The sequence below is a fragment of the Apostichopus japonicus genome, chromosome 12, assembly GCF_037975245.1.
Source record: "Apostichopus japonicus isolate 1M-3 chromosome 12, ASM3797524v1, whole genome shotgun sequence".
Lineage (NCBI taxonomy): Eukaryota > Metazoa > Echinodermata > Holothuroidea > Aspidochirotida > Stichopodidae > Apostichopus > Apostichopus japonicus.
Window position 1 is genome coordinate 32,029,705 of NC_092572.1, and position 23,428 is coordinate 32,053,132.

Sequence of the window (23,428 nt, forward strand, 5' to 3'; positions counted from 1 at the left end):
ATGGTCCAATGAGTGCGGGAATAAAACGGTACTATATAGCGATCGGACGTTTTATTTCGTTAGTGACTGTCTTGTGACTGTGGGATATTACTGATCAAGGCCTGTTTCAACTAGACCTATGGAACTACACAAAGTCACGGTAGTATTTCGCCCAGGATTTAACGAGAAGCGTGGATTTGGATATTCACTGCTAAATTTGGTTTATTGACAGGATACTTTTTCTGTGTTTGTACTTTTGTATATTAAAGCGAGTAAGTACTATGTTCAGCTTAAGCTTAGTCATGTATATGCTACCCTGATCGATTCGGGCCATCGTCGTCTCGTAGTTGTTCGATCATGTTTAGTGTTTTGGGGGGTAATTCGGTGACAGTAACGTAAACTATTTCCCCGTCACATATCAGGCATGAGGCATCTTTTAGGTCTACTCTTCTGTTCAGTTTACGGTATCTTGCGATCAAATTGTATTACGGAATCGGCAAGCTGCTTGCATGTTCTACAGTATATTGTACCGTACGTACCTATTGACGCTCCGCTATGTAAACGATGCTTCCATATGAGTGGAAATTTTGCTAATAAAATAACCCATTTTACTAAATTTTCTGCTTAAAATTTAACAAGTTTTTCCTTCTATGTTCTTGTTTTAAGCTAACAGCTTTTCAAACGCTCGAAATTGGAAGTCAAATACAGTACAATTTTTCGCTATCTGTGTATAAACAGTGCCTAGTTTAGCTTTTGATTTTCGCGGTATACACATTATGACGTCACACGATGACCAGAGGCTCCTTTGGGTCAATCTCTGTTTTCAGACATTCCAGAGGTTCATGTCACGTGACTAACCAAAATGTCCATTTCGTGGTCGTTTTTTGATGGGTTATAGTAGGTTTTCGAAGATTATTTTTTACACATGTTGATTATGGGTATGTAATCTCCCAAATTAATGGAAAATTCCCCCCCCCCCCCCAAAAAAACTGTCTCCATAGTTGGTCTTTAAGTTCCTTTCCATGATTTGGAGAAGGTCATGTTGAGAAATGAATAAAGCAAATTGTTGTACGGGCCTGTGTAGATTCGATCAGTAATCTCTCAGTTGTGGCGTGTAATTGATAATTTGTGACTTCCTCTTGGTGGGCTGTGTAGTTTAATGAATATAAATTTATTTAGATTTGTCTGTCACTGAACCTAACGTAAACATTCATGAAGTGGAGTTTGTTTTAAATTATGTTGTTGTTGATATTGATTTTTGTGTATGTTTAGTTAATCGATCAGCATCACGTTGTTTTGGTATAGTTGACAGGAACTAATATATATGATGAACATACTTACATCAAATCTAGATGCAATCTCCAAGAGCTGGATGGTGGATCTCTGAAGAAGCTTGCTGTTGTCGTCCCTGATGACAACTTTCTTTGAACACAGATCCCTGACGGTGTCCTTGATTCCATCTACCTCACCAGTTTGCTCCAGGATGCAGAGGATGGCAAACTTATCACCGTCTTCCCTGCTCTTCAAGTATTCTATTATCCTCTTCCCAACGGCTGGGCTAATCCCACAGGTGAATCGATAGAGGTACTGAAGATTAAATGGATCCACTTTATCAAGAACATTCTTCAGTTCAGATGCATTTCTTGTAGCAACTACAATTTCTACCAGTCTAAAAGACGCAAACCATTCACAGAATAGTTGATGGTAGAACCTTACGTCAGTCCTTGTCTGTATGTCTGTTGCAGAAGTCTGTTCGTTTGTCACAGCAGACACTTCTTCCTCTACCAAGATACCAACTGCAATATAATGTTGACAAAACCCTTGACCTAGTCGTGTACAGAGTCCATCTTTACGCCATGATAACTGTTTGTTTTCACCGCAGAGACCTTCAAATGCTACTTTACTCAGTTCATCGTGTTCACTTTCATGTTCGATCATGTGTTCCTTTGCGTGTTTGTCCAGTGATTTGTTTCTCATGTGACTATGGAAACATTTAATCATGTAGCGAAAGAAACCGGTAGCTGACTTAAATTTTTGAAAATGTGTCTTTTCGTGGGTCATGTGAGAAAACATTACAAATAAGAGAGGCACTTGACATAGGTCATCCAGAATCGGGTTTTCTTTCAAAGCGCGCTTAATTTTAGCAACGCTTTTTTCGTCATTCCCAGTAACAGCTTTGCGAATGTAATGGTCGCGTGCTTTCTCGTCAAAGCCAACTAACCTAATATATTTTGTGTTTGCTTTGTCATAGTCCTTCGGAAGATATCTGGTCGTCAGGGTAACATCAATATTCCTAAACAGATTCCTCGTAATGATACGTTCTACGTCACTTCCGGTGGCACCGTCCCTATCAGGAAACTCATCATACCCGTCCAGGAGTACCTTAACAGAAGAACAGCTTTCAATGATGTTTTTAATATCAGAAGATTTGATTCGAGGATCGTTAGGTGCTAAGAACAGCTTAATTGCTTGATAGATAGATATCTTGCTGTTCAGCTGCCTCAACCGGAGAAGAATTAGAATCTCTACGTCTTTAAAAGGTGAATCCTTGACTCCATTGCACCAATCAAAGGCGAGCTGTAGGGCCACTGTTGACTTACCGTACCCGGCTTCTGCTTCTATGATGCGCCGTTTGGCTTTCATTCGAGGGTCTGTGAAGATATCTTTGTACGAGTCCACACGTACCCATTGGCCTTCTTTCTCCTTCGTCGCTCCTTTAACAATATGTATCTCTGTACCGCCCTCAACAAATACCTTGTCAACACAATATAGTCTGTCCTTGATGTACGGTATGGGCTGGATTGCGTCATATTGTAGTTTATACCTGCTCTTCAGAGAACTGATGAGAATGTCCTTTTTGTCTAAAAAGAGAACAAAAGTTGATTTGTAAGCATTATGTTTTGGTCAATAAAATTGTGGCGTGTCAGTGCCTATTTATACTGAACTGTAAACGATTATGGTGGGCAAGCTGTTTGATGTCACTGCTATCGACAAAATTATACCAATTAAATTGTAGTAATATGATAATTAATATCGCCTTATATGCGTTCATATCTACATGTAACAATTCTAATCAGTTAGGTCAAATTAATAAGGTAGATGTCTATTTCAACTGGTATAATTCACTTCGAATTCAGTAGATGCTGACTTTATTGGCTCTTTGTGAATTAAGTTATAATAACATAAATATTTTAATTACTTTGCTCTCGATCTGATACAGGTGGATTACCGTTTCATTCCCCTTTTTTGGAACAAACTTGAACATTTTATAGCTGAACTCAGTCCCGCCTAGCAGTCCAAGAGAGGTGTGTTCGTTGCATTTGATTATATCTAAATATAGTGAGTTTAATACAGTGTATTATAATATCTCACAATGTTACAGAAGTCACTCAATCAGTTTGATATCACCAACCTATCTTTTTATTAAAATACAATAAAATAATAATAATAATAAACCAATCGTGTTGAACTCTCGATCATACGCTGTAAGAGTTATTACAATGCTGAGGCTTAAGTCGTTACCAATGTTTATTTTAACATCAGCCTTCCTATGCTTAAGTTACTGATACCAAATTATGTTATTACTACAAACCTTGCAAAACAACTTTCGCATCTGGTTGGCTTTGGTCTTTTCTTTTCCTTTGAGTGGTATTACCCATGATTATCTCTCAAAGCGATGATCTGTTGAATATAGATACAGTATGCATGGATAAAAGCAACTTAACAAAGTTATCATAAATACGTGTATAATTCTGTAAGTCAACAGGACCAGTCACTTTACCAACAGGTCCCTAGCTCGACAGAGATTACATCAAAGTTGAATTTCTCCTTATCTCTTATTAACTGTTTATTGTTTACACAAACCATCGACCTTTAAAGTAATCTAATATTAATCCACCCTGAAATACAGTATTCAACTTTCTGTTCTGTTATCAATATGCACGATTTCCTTTACGAATGTCACCTACAGCTCATCATTTTAGATGGCGAGCTTCACATTTATTGCGAGGCTCTCTCTTAATCGTAGATACAACGGTTATTCATTTTGCAGAAGCTGTTTGGGGTGTTATTTTTATGATTCAATCGATACTAATCGATAGTGACCTCAGATAAAACTGTAGTCAAGGTTCATTGCAAAAAATGAAGTATAAATCTGATTTCCTTTCTTAAACATTCTCCAAGTTGATCTTTTATGTGTATTATGCTGCAATACAAAGTGCCGCACGTGACGCAATATTAACGTTGAGGATCAAATCATCCTGATTAAATATTCCCTTAGTAACCTTTATTTGATGACATTAAACAGGGATGACCCGCTGTTATCAATACACATACTTGTGCAGGGGCGTATCCAGGATTTTCTAACCCGGGGGGCGCGAATTACTATCTAAGCGAAGCGCCACCATCGGTTGGCGCGCAGCGTACAAGAAAAATTCTGGTTTTTATACCCCCCAGATCACCGGAAATGGCACTTCTCGGGCTTGAAAATGACCAACCAGATGTACACTTTTGCCTGAGAACAACGTATTTTCCAATAGTTTTTTTCCATCCATAAACGTTTTGAAGATTTTCTTCAGTTACAAATCATGTTCGACCTCATCGCATGTCCTGTGGATCATTGCTTTTGTAGGTGATTCTACGTAGGGGCCCACAATACCCGACAGCCCCACTTTTCCAAGGTTTTCAGCCCATTATTTGTTCAGAATTTGAAAATTCACTTCAAAACATACCCATAATGTTGCAAAAAATGTCATCTATGGACAACCAATATAGAGAAACCTCCTTGAACCCCTAACAGACCGGTCAAAATTACACGAGTAGAGGAAGTATGATGAAGAATGTTGATAAGGAAATTTTCGAAAATTCGGACACAGTTAATTTATTGGTGTGCAAATATTAAACCCTCTTATAACGGCTATTATAAAACTTGGTTGAAGGAAATGAAATAATACCAGATATTTCCGAAACCGAACATTACACACATAGGCGTAGGAGGTGGGGGGGGGGGGGTTCCTACTGAAAGAAAAATTGCAAAGATGTTTAGCTAAAGGAAATGAAAAAATATCTCCTTGATAAATAATATAAAGTTCTAAGCTTGGGTGACTAATTCGCCATTACTAATGTAAAAGAGAATTTGACATAATTGGACCTCCATGCTTTTTCTCCATCTACATAAGACATTTCGTTGTTTATATTAGCATCCCGCGGTATACTGCGCAATTTCCACGGACCGTACGGTACACGATGCCAGCGATGTAATAAACGATGCTTGCCTATATGATATTGACATTGTATTGTTGAACGCGCGCGAAAAATTTAGGTGATGAGTTAATCGGGCAAGCCGTTAGAGCCCTCCAAATCGAATTGGGTTCCTATGACTACACACATCGAAAGTTTTGAGGCTGTTCATCCTGGAACCGCCATTTTCATGCTCACTGATATGATGTGGTATCTGCTGTTTGCTTTACAAATTCGAACAGGTGCACAGCGAATAATTTGCCAAGGGAGGGGCGAAGCCAGTAGGCAAACTATCTAAGCGTAGCGCCACCACGAGTTGGCGCGAAGCGTACAAGAAAATTTTGGCCGAAAATGCCTCCCAGATCGCTGGAAATGACACTTCCCATGCCTTGTAAGTTGCATCTAAGCATTTTCTATTTTGAAATTACTAGCGATATCATAAAAAATATATGCTCGGGGGGGGGGTGGGGCGGTCGCCTCCTTCCCGATAAGCGTCATGTTCCCCGATGACTCGGTCGAGTACGAGACCAGCCACAGTTGGTTTCATAGCACAATTGTTTAAGGTGTCATACACACACACGCGTTATGATAAACCATATATAGTATTTATATAGTTACATTAGTGAGAGTAAAAATGGAAACGTCGTTGTATAGGGGTTGGGTGAGGCACACGCCCCTTCCGAAGTCCTCGATCCGTCACTGGCTACCCGGCCATGTGTATATAATAGGGATCAGCGCTATAATGATGTCACTGTTCCTGTTTCTCTTCCCGGTGTCTTGGCAGTTTTATTTTACTCCCTCCTTTTCTCCGTTTTCTCTCTTTCTTCTTTTTCTTTTCCCTTCCTTCCTCCCCTCCTCCTCTTTTCCTCCTCTTTTCCCCCTCTTTTTTTCCCTTTTTCTTCTCTTTTTTTCTCTCTCCTCTTTTTCTTACCCGGGGTACGCGCGCCCCCAACGCCCACCCTGGTTACGCGCCTGTTGTGTATATTATATTACCCTACCAGGGTAAAATTGAAAGCATAAGTTAAACTGCTGATTTTAGCGGTACAACTGAATCTCAGGCAGAGGAAAATAATTGTTACGGTTCCTTCATAAGCTTTATTAGTTTGAATCTCACATGATTTATATATTTTAATAATTTCAGAAAAATAAAAATTACTATTCATCGCTCTGATCACCTGATAAAGCAAAATATATCAGTCACGTGATTGCTACCATACCAAAATCAGTTAACTCATTAACTTAATCTGTTTATACTATTGATTTAATATTCTTCCTAATTATCAGGCAGTTGTAGAGTTTAAGAATACTGTAATGTTTCACCGGGGTTTTACTGACAAAAACCACATTCCCACAGGGTAAGCCGATTTTAACTTATTCAATGTTCTCTTTACTTCCCACATATATGCCTAACTTATACCATGTTCCATGAACTTCTCACTAGATTTATCTTAGAAAAACTGATCCAATGGTCCATATTCTTCCCACACGATTTACTCCATGTTCTATACGGATAGAAAGTATGACAAATGCATCTCTCTCATGCATATAATTGCAAGCTGAAATTAAACCTATACCTTGAGGAATCTATTTAATGATTTTCATCAAGTTTCATTCATTTAAGTTGGACCTAAGCCTAAAGGCGTAGGGCCTGCTATGGAAGTATTACAATTCTACATATCTGTTTCGACAGGACTCACCCTTGGTAAATTTATGATCTGATCTGACAGCAATACGGATAGCATATGTTCTGATTGGAAGAGATATGTTGTAGCTGCATGAATGAACTTTTAAATAACCAGGATTTACATAATAAGAGTTTGACTAACATAAGCTTAACATTATTCCCTTCAAATGAATGAAATATTACAATCGACACTGAAATATGATCATACAGACATGGATTATAAATCTTATAAATTGAAACTGCCTTGAAGACGCCATGTTTATATAGTAATCTGTTGTCATAAATTTAACATATAGCCTGTGTTATTTATGACGTGTTTAGTATATCAGTACATATATAGCTTCACACCATTACTGTCTGGCTGTGCGTTACTTACCAGTACGATCATCGCTTTGTAGATTTATCATCCAGAGTAGAATTTAAGTTAGGAATCCTTTAATCCTTAAATAACTGATGAAAATCACGAAGAAAGAACAATCGGAAACAGGAATGAAGAACATCCAATTGGCAAGTTGGCGTCGTGTAGGTCATGTGACGTTCTAATATACGATCCTGGACGCTAAATAGATATCGATAGGAATCAGTCTATAGTTTTAACTGGTTTCAAAGTTCATGTTTTAAAGTTTACACAATCAAAGACTTTATTTGATAATACAATTCATATTTGATAGTTATGCCTTGCTTTGTTTATTATGTCATATCAGCCGTTCAAAGGTACCTACTGTACGTTGATGCATTGCTACGTCTATTAATACGCAAACATTGTAAGTTTCCGATGTATTTTGCCTGTAAAGTACACAAACTGTGTAGATGAAACTACAAGCGGCGATGGCCAACTCTGAATATGTCTTGACAAGAAATCTACATATTGACTTACGAAAATGAAAACAACGTAAAACCACTGTTTATTAAAAAAAAATATAGGAAAGGAAAGAAATGATACACAATTTGACAAAAGAGAGTGTCTATATAATGAGCTATAGAGCGGGATTCTAACAAGTAAGATTAGGATTGCAAGGGTTGGTGATTAGAGTCCCGTTCTAGAAACAAATAATATTTTGCTCGGTTCAAATTGATCGTCCCGGTAAGTTCTCCGTTGTGGATTAACTTCAGTAAGACAGGATTTCAAACGGAAGAACAAAGTTATAGTTACATATCAACAATGCCTCTAATATATGAACTGATTAGATGTCTTCAAATTATTGAATCATTTAAAAAACTGAGAATACCAGTTTTTTTATTTAAAGAACTTCAGTTAGGCGACAATATGATGCAGTAGCGCAATGGCGCGCAGAGGATATCAAAGGTGTGTTGGAAAGGCGGGGCAGGGGGCTAGGTATCAATTACTCTTACTTACTTTGCTATTTCTTTGTTTTACCCTTACCCTTATTGCAAACGTCCAATATACAAATGTCTATAATATGGTAAATCGAGTGACTGAGATATTGTTATCGTATTATAGTCTTGGACAAAATCCTAGCGATATTTTGATATATGTCCCACTGCATTCGATATCTGCCACCCCCCCCCTCCACCTACTGGATTGAACCCTCTTTCAAAGCCCCTGTATAAGGACACAATGGGGAGGAATAGGTCACGTGGTTCACCAATAAAAATTCCACAATAGGCAGATTATGATCGTTCGTTTTTATTAGAAAAGTTAAAAACAGAAGTTATCCGTTATCATATCATTTCATTTCAATCAGTTCGTTTATCCACGTGTTCTCATTGGCTCATTCAGATTTTATCTTAACTACCGGTATCGATCCCTATTAATACTCATTTCTCATCAAAAAATATAGTTTATTAGCATTATATTTTATGGTTTGTCACTCTTTCTTGCTAACCCGTTTCGCCCTCGAAAAGGCTTTTGAGGGACATCCCCCTGCCTACACCCATCTTACAACCCCTCTGGCTACTCCACTGCTTGAAGTGAGTTTAAAAGCACGAACGCACATGTCGGAGGAAGGAATTAAAATACTCCGGAATGTATTCTAAGCCCTGCTGGGAATCCTGCGACTTGAGCTGAGACATTTTCACTTTTCAGATATTAAATGTTCTCTGATATTCATTTTTTATCGAAAAGATTTTTTTCCGAGAGGAATTCAGCCTGTTTGGGTGCAGGGGCGTATCATGATTTTCCAGGGGAACAAAGGGGCCCTTGTGTACGCCCATGTCTGAGTCGGTGTATCAAGTCACAGAAAATCTGATCAAGTTGACAATCACGAGTATCAAGTGGCTTAAAATGGGCTCAGATAGATAATGTGTCAAAGAGGGAAATGTTTAGAATGGAATAGTTGAATGTAATTATAAATAGTGGATATGGCAGGATGACCATTATTTGAGTTTTATAGCAATTTTACGGTCAGTAACACATTTACGGTAATAATTGATTTGTAAGATACTGCTTTGAAGTAATGTCTAGTTCTTCATGTCTTGGTTAGGTTAACCCTAATCCTAACTTGTTTGTGGTTAATATACATATATATATATATATATATATATATATATATATATATATATATATATATATATATATATATATATATATATATATATATGTATGTATGTATATATATATAAATATATATATATATATACATATATATATATATATATATACATATATATATATATATATATATATATATATATATATATATATATATTGATATATATATATATATATTGATATATATTGATATATTGATATATATTGATATATATTGATATAAACCATCTCTATTCTCATACTCTTTCTATTGAATTAAGGTTAAGGTGATTGTTTGGTATTTTATTATATACATGTATATATAATCAGATACGTAATCTACTCTGCTGGCTTCTGATTGGCTATCCGTTCCTGTTAATTAGTTAGATTACATAGCATATCTCTGTTGCACATTGACCTTACTGAAGATTCTGTACACTACATAGTGACAGCAACAAGTATCATGGTGAACTTTGTTCTGCCATTTACTTCACTTGCAGCCCTTCTGTACAACCATATAGTAATATTGAACTAATTCAGAGCACTTACAGGAAGCTTGCAGTGATGTGTCTGTGCCTGGTGGGGATGGTTGGGGGGGGGGGATATTAACGATATAATTTTATAAAAATTAAAGTACCCCGCAAAAGTGTCCCTCTGGTCATTCGAAATGATCTTTTCTGATAAAAATGACCCCTTATAAATTAGTAACTTTGTAAAAATGCACTTTTTTAAAATTATGTTGTACCATATTGTTGAATACATTAATACAATTACAATTAGAATATTCTCTTGTGTTGAAACAGAACATTCAATGCTGTATTTTGTGGTACGGAATGCAAAGAAAACAGTTTTGCCGGAAAGTTTATATGAAACTTTGGTGGTCTTTAACCCCACTGCCTTTGAGGTTTGTCCCCAACCCCCACCACCCACACACACACTCCTCAGGATTTAAAACTCTTCCACCGTCCCTGGTAGAACGAGAAAACGGAATGGAAAACCATTCCCAACTAGGCAGAGATTGTTCAGTTTTATTAGAAAAGAACAAAACAGAATTGAATCCAGTTATATCATTTAAATAAATTCGAAAAGCACCATATTTGTCAGATCAATCAATATTTATCAGATTATTCAATATTCTCGCAACTAAGTTTGTTGTGTAATCTGATTAGTTTCAATTTTCACTCTTTTTTTCTGAATGAGATGGTCGAGCGCCCTCGAAAGCAAAAGTTATTTGTCCGCGCTCTGGTGGTCACTTACACTGAAGATGTCATACGCCCTCAATTAAGCACACGATTATATTGGTTATGGTAAAGTGATGGTTATTGTTAGAATAAATATAGCATTCCAAATATCAAGTTGATAAAACATTGTTAGATTAGGTAGACATGTTGATTATTATTGTCTCGCAGGAATGATGAACTGAAGTTCTACTCGCCATGTAGTGAACGCACAGAATAAAGTCGTTCGATATTTGATCGAGTCATTTTGATTTCAATGGGGCTCTCCAGCGTCTTATCCGAGGGTGTTGTCATATAGGTCCTAACAGAGTTCAGACTGTAGGTCCTAACGTGCTTTATCTGCACAGTTTACAAAACTATGCTCTAAAATAACACGATGTCTTAAAATGCACAACACTCACAAGCATACGAACACGCAGGGGGAATTTGTATGCAGAGGCGTAATAAAAAATGAATGATTTTGAACTGTTTTTTGCTCCTGTAAAAACCTTGCAAATATAACATCATTTTACAAATTAGCACCCGTAGTGATGTAGTTTTAATTGTGAGGGGAGTACCTCCTCCCCGTACGGCCCCTCTTCAAAGCCGACACATTCACCAAAATAATTCAAGTGAAAACGTGTCACCGAAAAATAAAAATAATTGGAAAGGAAAGGAAAACCAGGGCCATAAGACGTGTTTACTGTTGCTCTGTATGCGTGAGTTGACTATCAGAACTCTTGAATCAAATAATGATAACTGTTATTGATGTTCAAGAATTGTGGATTTTCTTATATCTTTAAAAAAAGTCTTTACACAATGGCTTTGCCTTTTTACCATTTAATCCCGTTTTTCCTTTTACATCTGTCATTAACATTTAACATAAATCAAGGTGGTTTCATTATCACACAGGGACGGATCCAGGATTTTCGAAAGGCGGAGGGGAGAGGAAGGGGGCGGTGAGGTTTTTCCGAGGTACAGGAATTGTCATGATTATAAGTGGAGCGCCACCATCAGTTGGCGTGTAGCAGAACAAACACATTCTTGACAAAATTGCCTCCCGAGGATTGCCGGAAATAGCTCTTCCCGGGCCTTGTTAGTTGCATTTAAAAAAAATTGAGCTCTTACGTGTTGGAAATATAAACTTCCCAAAATAAGTAAATTCGAAAACAAAATCGGTAAAGTCACTTTGTAGGGGAAGAAAATGACTTTACTCTATATTCGATGTTCTACACAGGTAATTGAAGGTAATTATATTTAGTAAATCACGTGACATAAATATAATTCCATGACAGTTGGTCTTAGAAAGGTTCAAATTCGTGTTGATTGCAACTAGTGGATGTACTTGTAGGTATACAATAATTGCTACGTCAATAACCAGATATAAAGATACGCAGAGCATTCTGATAGTAGCTGTAGCCTTTATACTGTGTAATTTCGGTGTAAATTGTTAGGTTTGTGTTATTATTATTATTATTTGTTTGACATGCCAAACAGGGACTTAGTGTGGTCACCTAATGAGCTGAAAAGATGAGTCGTGTGGGGGACTGGGGCCGCTGCCCCCTCGTTAGTAGGCTAAAAAGGCCTTGATATATGGCTGATGAAGTTAGTAGAATGACGATACCAGAAAGGCATGCGCCGAAGATGCGAGCTATGTAGGGGGTCCGAGGTAATTCCCCGGAAACTAGATAGGATCAAGTGAGTCATTGGAAATGTTTCTCGTACACAAGGAATTACGATTATTTTCCAAATATTTATGAGTGGGGGGTGGGGGTGGGAGGGGGACGAAGACATTACGTCCCCAACCAAATAATTGGGATGGAGGGAAACATCTTTGCAAGAAATTTTCAAGAATTGACAAAGCGATAAGTATTACAACAAATTGGCAGTGGTTTGCAAATACTATAACTCATATGCTGTGTAACCAGCTTTGGGAATGCATTATCTTCTAAATTTGCTAAATTGGACAACACAATTCCACAACTTGCAAAGTACCGAAGAAAACCAGTATTTACGCTTATTTGAAATAATAGAATCAAATTCACCAGTTTAGGGAATAGTTGTAGAATAGCCTTTGGCGGTTTATTTCTGACATTATTCCTCATTCACGAGTATGGCACTTTAGACCCACCATATACGGTCATAGACACACGGTTAGATAGATTGAGAGTATAATAATAGTAGTGAACATTACATGGTTTAGTCAGATAACTATGGACACAAAATGTGACTTAAATTGTTATTAAAATCTTCCTCTTTATAATCCATTGAAAGAGCAAAGGGAACACAGATTTGTTTTTTTCTATTTTGGGACACGAATTTCAACAAATTTGAAAAATTTGCGCACACTTCAAACTTCGCGGCTCGAGGGCAGGGAAAGGTTTTGGTGTGATTATCTGATAATATATCGTCCTTGCCGTGACCAACTCAATTATACATTGGGGATAGCATTCAATAATATATACACAATTACAAGGCTCTAATTTAATACTGTCGTTGTCATCTCATGAGGAATATTAACTAATATCTAGAGAAATGTCTTGGTAATGAGTTATTAGTGTGAATCAACTTAAATGTTACAAATACTTGTCAACACGAGACGTTCATGTTATTGGCCTTTCCACACAAGTCGAATTCTCCAAATCGTGTAGTCTAATTCCGTGAAATTAATTTCCACAACGATTGTCCGACAGGTAGTAAATAAATAAAAGAACATCACTCACCAGCGGTCTATTCTCATACCAAGGCTGTTCTCCCGGACAATCCCCAGTAACTGTAGCTTTCAAATTCCCGGCTGATAGGTATACGTGCAGGCCCAGTAGTACTGTTACATACTGGTAAAGGAATTAATCTAACAACCGTGTTTGCTCCTACTGACCATTCCTTTCTACGATCCCGTCAGCTACCATGTGGCTAAATGAAGGGGAGCAAGGCAAACAGGGGAAGGGGAGGGGTACCTAACACTGGAAACTGCGACTGAATAAACAGGGTTATGATGTTCTAGTGTAAAAGAATCTTTAACTTTTCTTATGCAAATTAAATACAAGTTATCCGTGGCATGCGTTGCTGGTTATTATGATTACGTAACTATGTGTTTCTTTGTTACGCTAGACAATCTGTTTTGCTTCACATAAAAGCAAGAAGCCATTATGTTCGTAGAGTTATTATTCTTTCTTCATATATCTTAAATCTCGTTGATATTTCGCTGATGACTCGTTACCTGTTTTCAATATTTCCTATAATATATTTCAATATGTCAGTGTTCAACCTTTGCGTTTTCGTGATCCCTTTGATACTATTTATTTAAATACTTTATCTTCAGCTTACTGAGTTGGCTTCATCAATTCCAATATATCTGGAGTAAGAGATCAATAGATATTCTAAAAATAATTATAATCATCGTCATCGTCGTCGTCATCGTCATCGTCATCGTCATCGTCATCGTCATCGTCATCGTCATCGACCCAGCACACACAAAAACGTTTTTAAAACGTTATTAAAACGTTTCGTCTTTTGTTTTGATAACGTTAATTGTGGAGTAATAAATATGTCACGAAAACGTTTTCAGGCTATTATTTCAAAACATTTTTTCGTTAAAACATTAATATAACATTAATATTTCATAAAAACGTTATGCCGACGTTTTCATAACACCACATTTAAAGTTATTAAAACATATTTTAGAGTCTCTTTTAAAAATGTTATGATAACGTTTCGTGTTTGCGTCATCGCATCATCATCGTCATCGTCATCGTCATCGTCATCGTCATCGTCATCGTCATCGTCGTCGTCATCGTCATCGTCATCGTCGTCGTCGTTATTATTATTCCTAACCTTTAATATATTTGACAAAATGTTACAACAAAATAACTGCACTAATTTCTGCTAACTTGATACGCCCAAAAACTAGAGCATTCATCTAATAAATGGAGCACGCCCTCTATTAATCAATAATTATCGTTTCTGGTCAGAATTAGAGCGTCCTGCTACATCCATGTGTATAGTTTAGAGACAACAATTGCAGGATATTTAAATATATGCAAATAAAACGTGACTCTTTAATACAGATAATAAACTACATTTTATAGGATTTCAGTATTGGACAGAATAGAAAAACAACTCAATAAGATGTTTTGAATGTACAGAGTTTATAACATTAATGTATATACCAAGACAAACGGGTTACCGACGGATACATTTATTTGTACTTGAATCAGCTTTTCTAGTTGATTTTGATAATTGTTGGTTGATACTAAACGTCCATTGCAATGTATAAGACATAAGCTTGAATAGACAAATTACCATTTAGACAGTGAGTTACAGATGCCGAAAATTAAAACAAAATCCCATTATTGTTTAACAAAAGGTTAGTGTGACACGGCTCCGCGCGACAAAATTTTAAGACTTGAGCATTAAGAATTACAAACCTTCACTTAGTGAAGTCACTCTAGGGTTATATTTCCATAAGAACATGACAATGATATATTACTTTGACTTTGCAGCAAACTATGAAGGTTTGTGAAAATGTCGAGGGAACGCTAGCCTAAATATCATAATAATATTAACGGTGACAAGAATCATTAGCGGTTAATTGATCGATTAAAAACATGTAGCCCCGGAAATATTGATAGCTTATTTGTTAATAAAAAAGTAAATAAAACAATTCCCCTAAATTTAAAGTCAAATCAAGAAATTAAAAACATAGGAATAAACAGAACATTTGCTATCAGTGTGTTGGGTTATATTTTACAATGATATTTTATTTTATTTGCAGTAATTCTTGGAAGGTTTGTGAAAATGTCAACTGAACGCAAAGCCTGAATAAATGTCACAACACTATCAATGTTGCCAAGAAGTATGATCGGTTTATTGATCAGTTATCAACAAATTCTCATTGTCATACTCCCCCAAATAAAAGACAAATATTCCAGTGACTTACATTTGACAATCATGAATTGCTAGATAGGTTTTTAGAGTCAACTGCAAAGTATGTTCCAAGATTAACTATAGCCAATAAAAGGAGCCAATAAAGGGAGGGTAAAGCTCAGTGACTTACTACCCCCTCCCACCTCCAATAGTCAGTATAGGGGTTTGTATTCTGCCGTGGAGAATGAGACACACTGTACGGGTGCACTCCCATTTCCCCTCCCCCTCCCACGTCATTTCATTGTCTCAACCTCACAGAAAGTATTTATTAGCAAAACCTTGCGTTAGTCTAAATTTTAAAAACAATTCTAGGGTGACGGCTTCAATAACCCGGAAATAAAATATGTTCGTTCATTCAAATTGCTCGTAATTTCCAAATTAGTTTTCCGTTGATTTATTTTACCAAGCCATGATTTCTATGAACGGAGGAACGCCCGTATAGTAAAGACATCAGTGATGCCCTCCAATTTATTAATGGGTTTAGATGTTTTCAAATTAGATTTTAAATGATTTGAAATCGCTGAGAATAATATTAAATAGACGATAGGTGCATGAGTGTCCAGAGACAACACGGTTAGGACCCGGATTCAATTACATTACCTGGCACCATCTGTGCACAGTTCATTATTCGATATTTTCCCAGCCCCTCCGTATTTTCCCCGACCAGCAAAGTGAGTGCGTTACCCGAGACTGTGGAGGGGGGGGGGGGTCTTAACTATAATTTGCTATCTGTTAGTAAACACTCAATATTGCCCCTCTATACGTAAAAGAAATGCTCATTTTTAATGACATGTACCCTTCTCAAATTTCATAAGTTGATTAAAAAGCCCTTTTAGTTTTATTAACCATTATTAATAACGACGATAATTTTTAATTACCATGGGCCATTTTGTTGAAAAGTTTCATACAAGTGAAATTAACAAGTTCTCTTTTGTTAGACAAATTTCAAAACTGGAATTTGTGCTATACGGAATGGACGGAGAATATTTTGTCTCGGAAGTTTGGAGGTAACTTCGTGGTTTTTCACTCAAATAAATGTCGCAAACCCCACTTTCCCTCGATGTATGCGCCCTCTTCTCCTCCACAGGATTGAATCCACTTCCCAGGGGCGTATCCAGGGGCGCAACAGGCGCGCCCCCCCCCCCCCATTGGCCGTCACCAAAAAAAAACGATTAGCAGCAAAAAAAAAAATGTTGATGACGACCTTTATGTGAGATGTCGGTGATCGCTCACCCCCCCCCCCCCCTCCCGTATGCTTTATTTTTTGTTTGCCAAAAAAGGTTCTGGCGAAGTTCGGCGGCATAAAAGTTTTAGAAACATAGATGGTAATTGTGTTTGTATTATCACTATAAACACTAAGTGACATGCCAGCCATACTAGATTGTGCATTTTGTGTCCATATTTACTGGAAATGTTGCTTATTATTAAGGTCGAAAAATGGATCACATATGGCCATGGGCGGCGATCCTGGGGAAGGGGGATATATCCCCCTATGAAAATGGGTGGAGGGGATGTAATACACCATATCCCCACACCAAATGCCAGGGATAAGAATATTTTCATGCCTACATTTATGTATCATCGTCTTTTTTAGCTTCATTTCTCGCCTACCATAAACGGAGTGCGATCTTTTCAAATAAAGCGTCTTTATAAAGCAAGAATAGTTGACTGTAGGCTTCATTGGCCCTATAACACCAAAATGTATTATTGCGCCCACGGTATTGATATAGTACATATATGCACCCTCATAGTATTCATATAGGCCCTATAGTAGGCCTACAGACGTACATGTTCCCTCGAACAGCTGAGAATCTCATGTTACCAGCATAGGCGTACGGGACCATTTCAGTTTGGGGGGGCAGAACTTTTTGTGCCCGAAAGTTCCCGTGACTATCTAAGCGGAGCGCCACCATCGGTTGACGCGTAGCGTACAAGAAAATTTTTGGCACACAATGCCTCTCAGATTGCCGGAAACGGCACTTCTGAGGCCTTGCAAGTTGCATCTAAACATTCTTTATTTTATAATCTCACGTTTTAGAAATTTACACTTCCCCAAAAATTTGGTAAATTAGAAGAAGAAGAAAAAATGGTAAAATCACTTTGAAGGGGAAAAATGGGACAGTACATTTTTTAAGCTCCTATTTAGTTACCTTATTTATTATTTTAACACAGTACTCAGCTACCTCCAGAAAAACATACATTGTTCAACGACACGTAGGCGGGATAATGTCGCTGTGTCGGGTGAGACTGCAATTTGTCTCACAAAAAAGTATAAAATATAAAAAAGAATACGATAAACCTGTACTTCTAGGCGTGTAGGCACTCCCCCCCCTCCTCACCATCCATGAAAAAGAAAATGTTTCTTATATACACTCATATTGGGGATGTCCAGGTCAAGGGCGGCGGAAGCACTTTTAATCTGGGGGGGGGGGCACCGACATCAAAGGGCACTTTGCAGAAATTCGGTTGGACTGATGCAGCCTTATATTTAGTACCCTTTATAAATCTTATTGTATTATCTTATTTGTGTATACACATCACTCCATCAACGCCCCCCCCCCCCCTTAGGAAAAAAAGCATACTAGCACTGCAATATCCAATGCGCAAATTGGGAAACAAGGAACAAGTTTTCTTTTGACACAAAATGTGGTGAAATCATGCTAGTTGCTAATGTAGGAATCTTCCGAATTAGAGTTTTTTTCTTGTTCATATCTTAACAAATTTTTTCCAATCGAAATAGCTTTGAGTTTGACCCACAGAAATTCATTAAAAGTCACGGGCTTAGCCAGGATTTGCGAAGTTGTATGCACGACTATCTGAGCGGAGCGCAACCATCGGTTGGCGCGGAGCGTACTAGAAAATTTTTGGTTTTACAAACCCCTCAGATGGCAGGAAACGGCCCTTCCCGAGTGTTCATTCTGGTTCCCTGGCCTCTTGCTAACTTGAGGCACCTCAATTTTTATGTAGAAAAAAGGCACAGTTTTAACCTGCCCCCTGTGCCCCCCGGTTCCGCCGCCCTTGGTCCAAGTATACAATTGACTAGTTAGAAAAAAAATTGATCGTGCAAAAAGCGTGGTAGCCCAGATGAACTGCGCTTACGGTGGTGTTACACGGAAATATTCGGGCATCATGATGCTAAATAAAGAAAATCATGGAATTGTCGGGCAAAAAAGATTCGGGCAATCTACTGCATATTTTTATATATATATATATATATATATATATATATATATATATATATATATATTTCCAGAGGACAAGAAATTCGGGCAAAAGTCCTGAAAAATTCGGGCAGCCTAAGGGGAGAAAAAAATAATATATATATATATATATATATATATATTTTTTTTTTTTTTTTTTTTTCTCCTCTTAGGCTGCCCGAATTTTTCAAGCTTTTTGCCCCAATTTCTTGTCCTCTGGAAATTTGGGGGGGCAGTCTGTCCCCCTGCCCCCCGCCTCGTACGCCTATGGTTACCAGGGTAATGCTTAATACACGTTTCACCTGGATGCCCTAGCAATCGGTACCTAGGAATGTAACTATGTGTAATTGTGTATTGCATGTGTATAGGCCTATAATAGCCTGCATGAGGCCATTTTCTTCATCGAATAATATAAAAGAGCTCTCGAACATTCTAACGTTGCGCTTGAAACAAGATTGACAGGGGCAATTTTCCCAAAATAACACCCGAAATTAAAAGAAAAGTATTTTGGATCCTGATTATGAGATATTTCGGACATGACATCCCTATTTTAAAGTTGGGTATATGCCGCTTGGAAACCTCGGGAAGTGCCGTTTCCGGTCATCTAGAGGGTTTGTTAATCCCAAAATTTTCTTATACGCTTCGCGCCAACTCATGGTGGCGCTACGCTTAGATAGTCAACAAGGGCATATCCCCCCCCCCCCCACTCGGAAGTTCGGATCGCCGCCCATGCATATGGCACCATTTTGCATTTCAGCCCTTCTTCGAAAGCAAAAATTGTCCACCCCTCCCCTTAGACCCATCCCCCAGGACGGCGATCATTCATGCCTGACGCCCCCCCTAGTGGAAAATCCTGGATACGCCCCTGACTTCCGCCGCCCCTGGGAGAACGAACAAAGGTCACGTGGTTCCACAATATATATTCCACATAGTAAGATTATCGTTCATCATTCATCCTAGTGTTCTCAATTGCTTCAATGAGATTGGGAGAGACTGCCAGAAGCCAATCTAAATCACTCTTGTAGATTTCAGGACTTATGACACGCTGGTCGACCCGTGTACGTGTAATAGCATACATTGTATTACTGCATAATATGTATGAGATAATGCAATAGACTAATACCTTTTTTTTGTTCTTGATCTGACTAGTTTCAAGTTTTACTCTCCTTTTTCGAGAAAATAAGTAAAAGTTGTTATTCCGTGAGACAGCGGCCACTTAGACCGAAGAAGTCGTACGTCTTCAATTTAGGTCGACAGACGCACACGATTAAGCAAGTTAGGGTATATAATAAACTTTCACGATGGCGTAAAAGCACAACACTAACAAGCATACGAACACGCAGGGTGAATTTGTATGCCGACGCATAGGCGTAGCAATAGGAGGATCAGGCAGTCTACTGAACAGGGACAGCAATATCCAGGGACCCCCAATATCGAGGAACCTCCAATATCCAGGGTCACCAAGTGTTCGTTCCAACAGTTTGAGCCAATGGATAACAACAGTCAGTCATGTTTATGCAAGAAATATTGATATTTGCAACCGTGGTATGCCTCAGTCTGTTTTATCTCAAAGAGTTGACAACAAATGAATTGTACACTGCCCTCACTCAGGTACGGAACATCCGACCTGCTTTATCACAGTTATGTACTACATTGAACCGTACTGAACTGGTAGTTCTTGAATTTAAAGCAAGCTTTGTCTGGAATGCAAAGCAATTAACAAACTAAAATGTCTATACACAGCTTTTCTTTACTTTCATGCTCCGTGAAGAAATATTATTGCAGACTGTAAAACAATACAGACCTTCAGTTCATGTTTACACTATGATTGTTAGATATATCACATCCTGTAACTTAGAATATATGTGATATCACACGTCATTTCCCCTAATAACCGGGTATTGAAACTTGACACTTTTTATGGTTGTAAATGCTTGGTAGGTTCACCCAAAATTGAGAGAAAGAGAAATATTGGCGATTAATGTAGTGAAAAATGAATGATCTTGAACATGAACTTTTACTGTAAAAACTAAGCACCCGTAATGACGTTAAAGTATTAAATGATAGGGGGATACTCCTATCCGTACGTCTCCTTTCCAATGCCGCAATATTCACCAAGATAATTAGATTAAACATTTGTACCACCAAGCAAAACAATTAAAATTAAATGGAAAACCAGGGCCATACGACGTGATTACTGATAACTATGAGCCTCTTTACCGTGCATGCGTGAGCTGACTATCTGGACTCTGGAATCAAATACTGATGATATTTTTCTCTCCTTAAAGCTAGTTCGTGTATATATGACACTATCAGATTATATTTACCAATAACAGCAGGTTTAAAGCTATTTCGTGTATATATAACACTATCAGATTATATTTACCAATAACAGCAGGTTTAAAGCTAGTTCGTGTATATATGACAATATCAGATTATATTTAACAACTACAGCAGGTTTAAATGCTCGTAACCGCACTTGTTAGTTTTAATCTCGGCGGAAGAAAAAAAAAAGGGCAAACATGAAAAAGAAATACTAATGTTAAGATACTACGGAAGTATTTCCAAAATAACTTCCGCGCAGAGACTGACCTAGGGTAAATGTCGAGCGCACTCTAAAATAAAGATTTACAATTTACAGATCTAGAAACTTGAAACCATTCGGATTAGTCACAACGTACTTCCAATATTAAATTATTACTTCATGTATCATATTCTTCTTTTTAGTCCACTTCTATTCGTCCAGAACTTGTATTCATGCTGTGATAAACTATTGACTGTGTCGTTTGAACCAGTGGCGTTACCAGACTTTTCAGTCTGGTGGGGGGGGGGCACAGGGGGCACCAGCATTTGATGGGGGCACTTAGGTGGATACGGATCGCCGTCCTGGGGGAGGGGTCTAAGGGGAGGGGGTGCCCCTCCAGGCGCGGCGGAACGGGAAAATTATTGGGGGGGCTAATGTGTTGAGACTATCTAAGCGGAGTGCCACCATCGGTTGGCGCGGAGGGTACAAGAAAATTTTGGGTTTTCAAACCCCCAGATGGCCGGAAACGGCACTTCCGAGTGTTTTATGCTGCTAATACCTAGCCCTAAAATATGGGTCTCAAGCCTGCAATTTCTCACATTGCACGTAAAAGTCTGTAAAAACATTGTAATTTGTATATTCGATGGTGTTTTAAGAGAGTACTCTATTACTCGTAGTGTATTCGCAAAGACGTTTTTTGAGTGTAGTAAGGGGATGTTGGAGAACTGGCTGAAATGAAGCAAGTCATTGGCCTAAGACGAAGTTGTGTTGCGCTCACCGGCACTCACTCACTGCTTCCACTTTTCACGGGGCGTGAAGACGCGGTTGGGTGACAATGTGGTCTATAGCCAGGGGACGGGCCGAGGGTCCCCCCTGCATTTACTAAAATTATTACACCTGTATAGTATACGTGTGCATCGGACAGATCGACAAGTATGCATTGAAAAATGGGCAGATGCACGTTTCGGAGCCTTGGTAAATATTGGGGGGGGGGGCTTATCATGCATTTGCCCCCTCAACTTTTTCATTGGGGGATGAGCCCCCCCCCAGCCCCCCGGTTCCGTCGCCACTGCCCCCTCCCCTTTGGAAAATTTTCGCATACGGAGGATGGGCTAGATTCAAAATGCTGCCACATTTGATGCTAAATTCGATCTGAAGATATCTGAAGAAATTGCTATTTTTGAGGTAATGATTTTAACAAGCCGCAGAATTTTGCAGAGGATATGAACCACATGCTGTCGATATTATGCCTAACCCTATATCAATAGAACCTACATTTGTTGAATTAATGTGTGCATGAGCCCGACTCCTTTCTTGTCCTTCTCGTTTTCGCCCATTATGTAACAGGTTCCAGCATCGTTATTGGCTCCTATCAGGGATCTCACCATGCAATCCAACGTTTGATCACACACCGAGTATGGCTCAGTATGCAGGTGTGAACATTCGCCATTTGTTCCTGCAAGCATCTGACCTCAAATGACCTCTGCACCCCCTACACAACAGGGTTAATATATGGGTCCACAAATATAGGCAAGCAGGTGCCTGCGGACCCTCACATTCTCATATTTCGTAAGCTCCTAACCTGTCAACCTCAGACCAAGGCAACACATTGCAGTACCCTCCCTTCTCACAGTCATGTAGCTCGCGAAGCGGACGTGTATATCCGCTGGTATGGCGTGAGCACTGACACATTCAATGTAAATATCGACACATGTTGTGATGGCGCGGGTTACGACTTCGATACCCGACGTTCAAGAATAAACTTTTTCATTTTTTCGCAGCTCATTTGAAGAAAATACGAATTGCTGTGCTTCTTTGTCCTTATGAAAAACCAACTCAGATGATGGAAGTTGAATATAACAAAATATATATATATTTTTTTACCAACCCAAATCTCAGATGGGGGGGGGGGGCACTCGGGGGGCACTAGGTTTTCCAGGGGGGCACGTGCCCCCACCCCCACCCCCCCCCCCCCCCCCCGGCCCCCCTTGGCGACGCCACTGGTTGGAACACAGTTTCGTGTAAATTCGTTTAAGTTTCATTTAAACGTAGTTTACAAATCATCTTTAACTAAATCGTTTAGTATTTAACGTAAAGGGAATTATGATATTTAACAAGAGAATGGGTGTAATGAATACGGATATCGATATTAGGCCAATATATTTGTAG

The 23,428-nt window shown here is 38.4% G+C and overlaps 2 protein-coding genes across 14 annotated transcripts in view; both read right to left on the bottom strand.

Annotated features, from left to right (window-relative positions):
* LOC139977751 (uncharacterized) overlaps positions 1–23,428 on the bottom strand; it is a 177,053-nt gene that overhangs the window by 77,920 nt on the left and 75,705 nt on the right. The window lies entirely within an intron of this gene.
* The window catches only part of LOC139977745 (NLR family CARD domain-containing protein 4-like), a 346,755-nt gene that overhangs the window by 72,843 nt on the left and 250,484 nt on the right, over positions 1–23,428 (bottom strand). For 3 of the 5 annotated variants that reach the window (XM_071987334.1, XM_071987330.1, XM_071987333.1), the window contains exons 1-3: positions 7,278–7,455; positions 3,572–3,660; positions 1,321–2,840 (exon numbers count right to left, since the gene is read on the bottom strand). In XM_071987334.1, coding sequence (XP_071843435.1) covers positions 1,321–2,840; positions 3,572–3,638 — 1,587 coding nt within the window. In that variant the 5' untranslated portion in view covers positions 3,639–3,660; positions 7,278–7,455. Of the gene's footprint in view, positions 1–1,320; positions 2,841–3,571; positions 3,661–7,277; positions 7,456–23,428 lie in introns of those variants that run through there. The other 2 variants (XM_071987331.1, XM_071987332.1) reach the window with 1 other exon arrangement.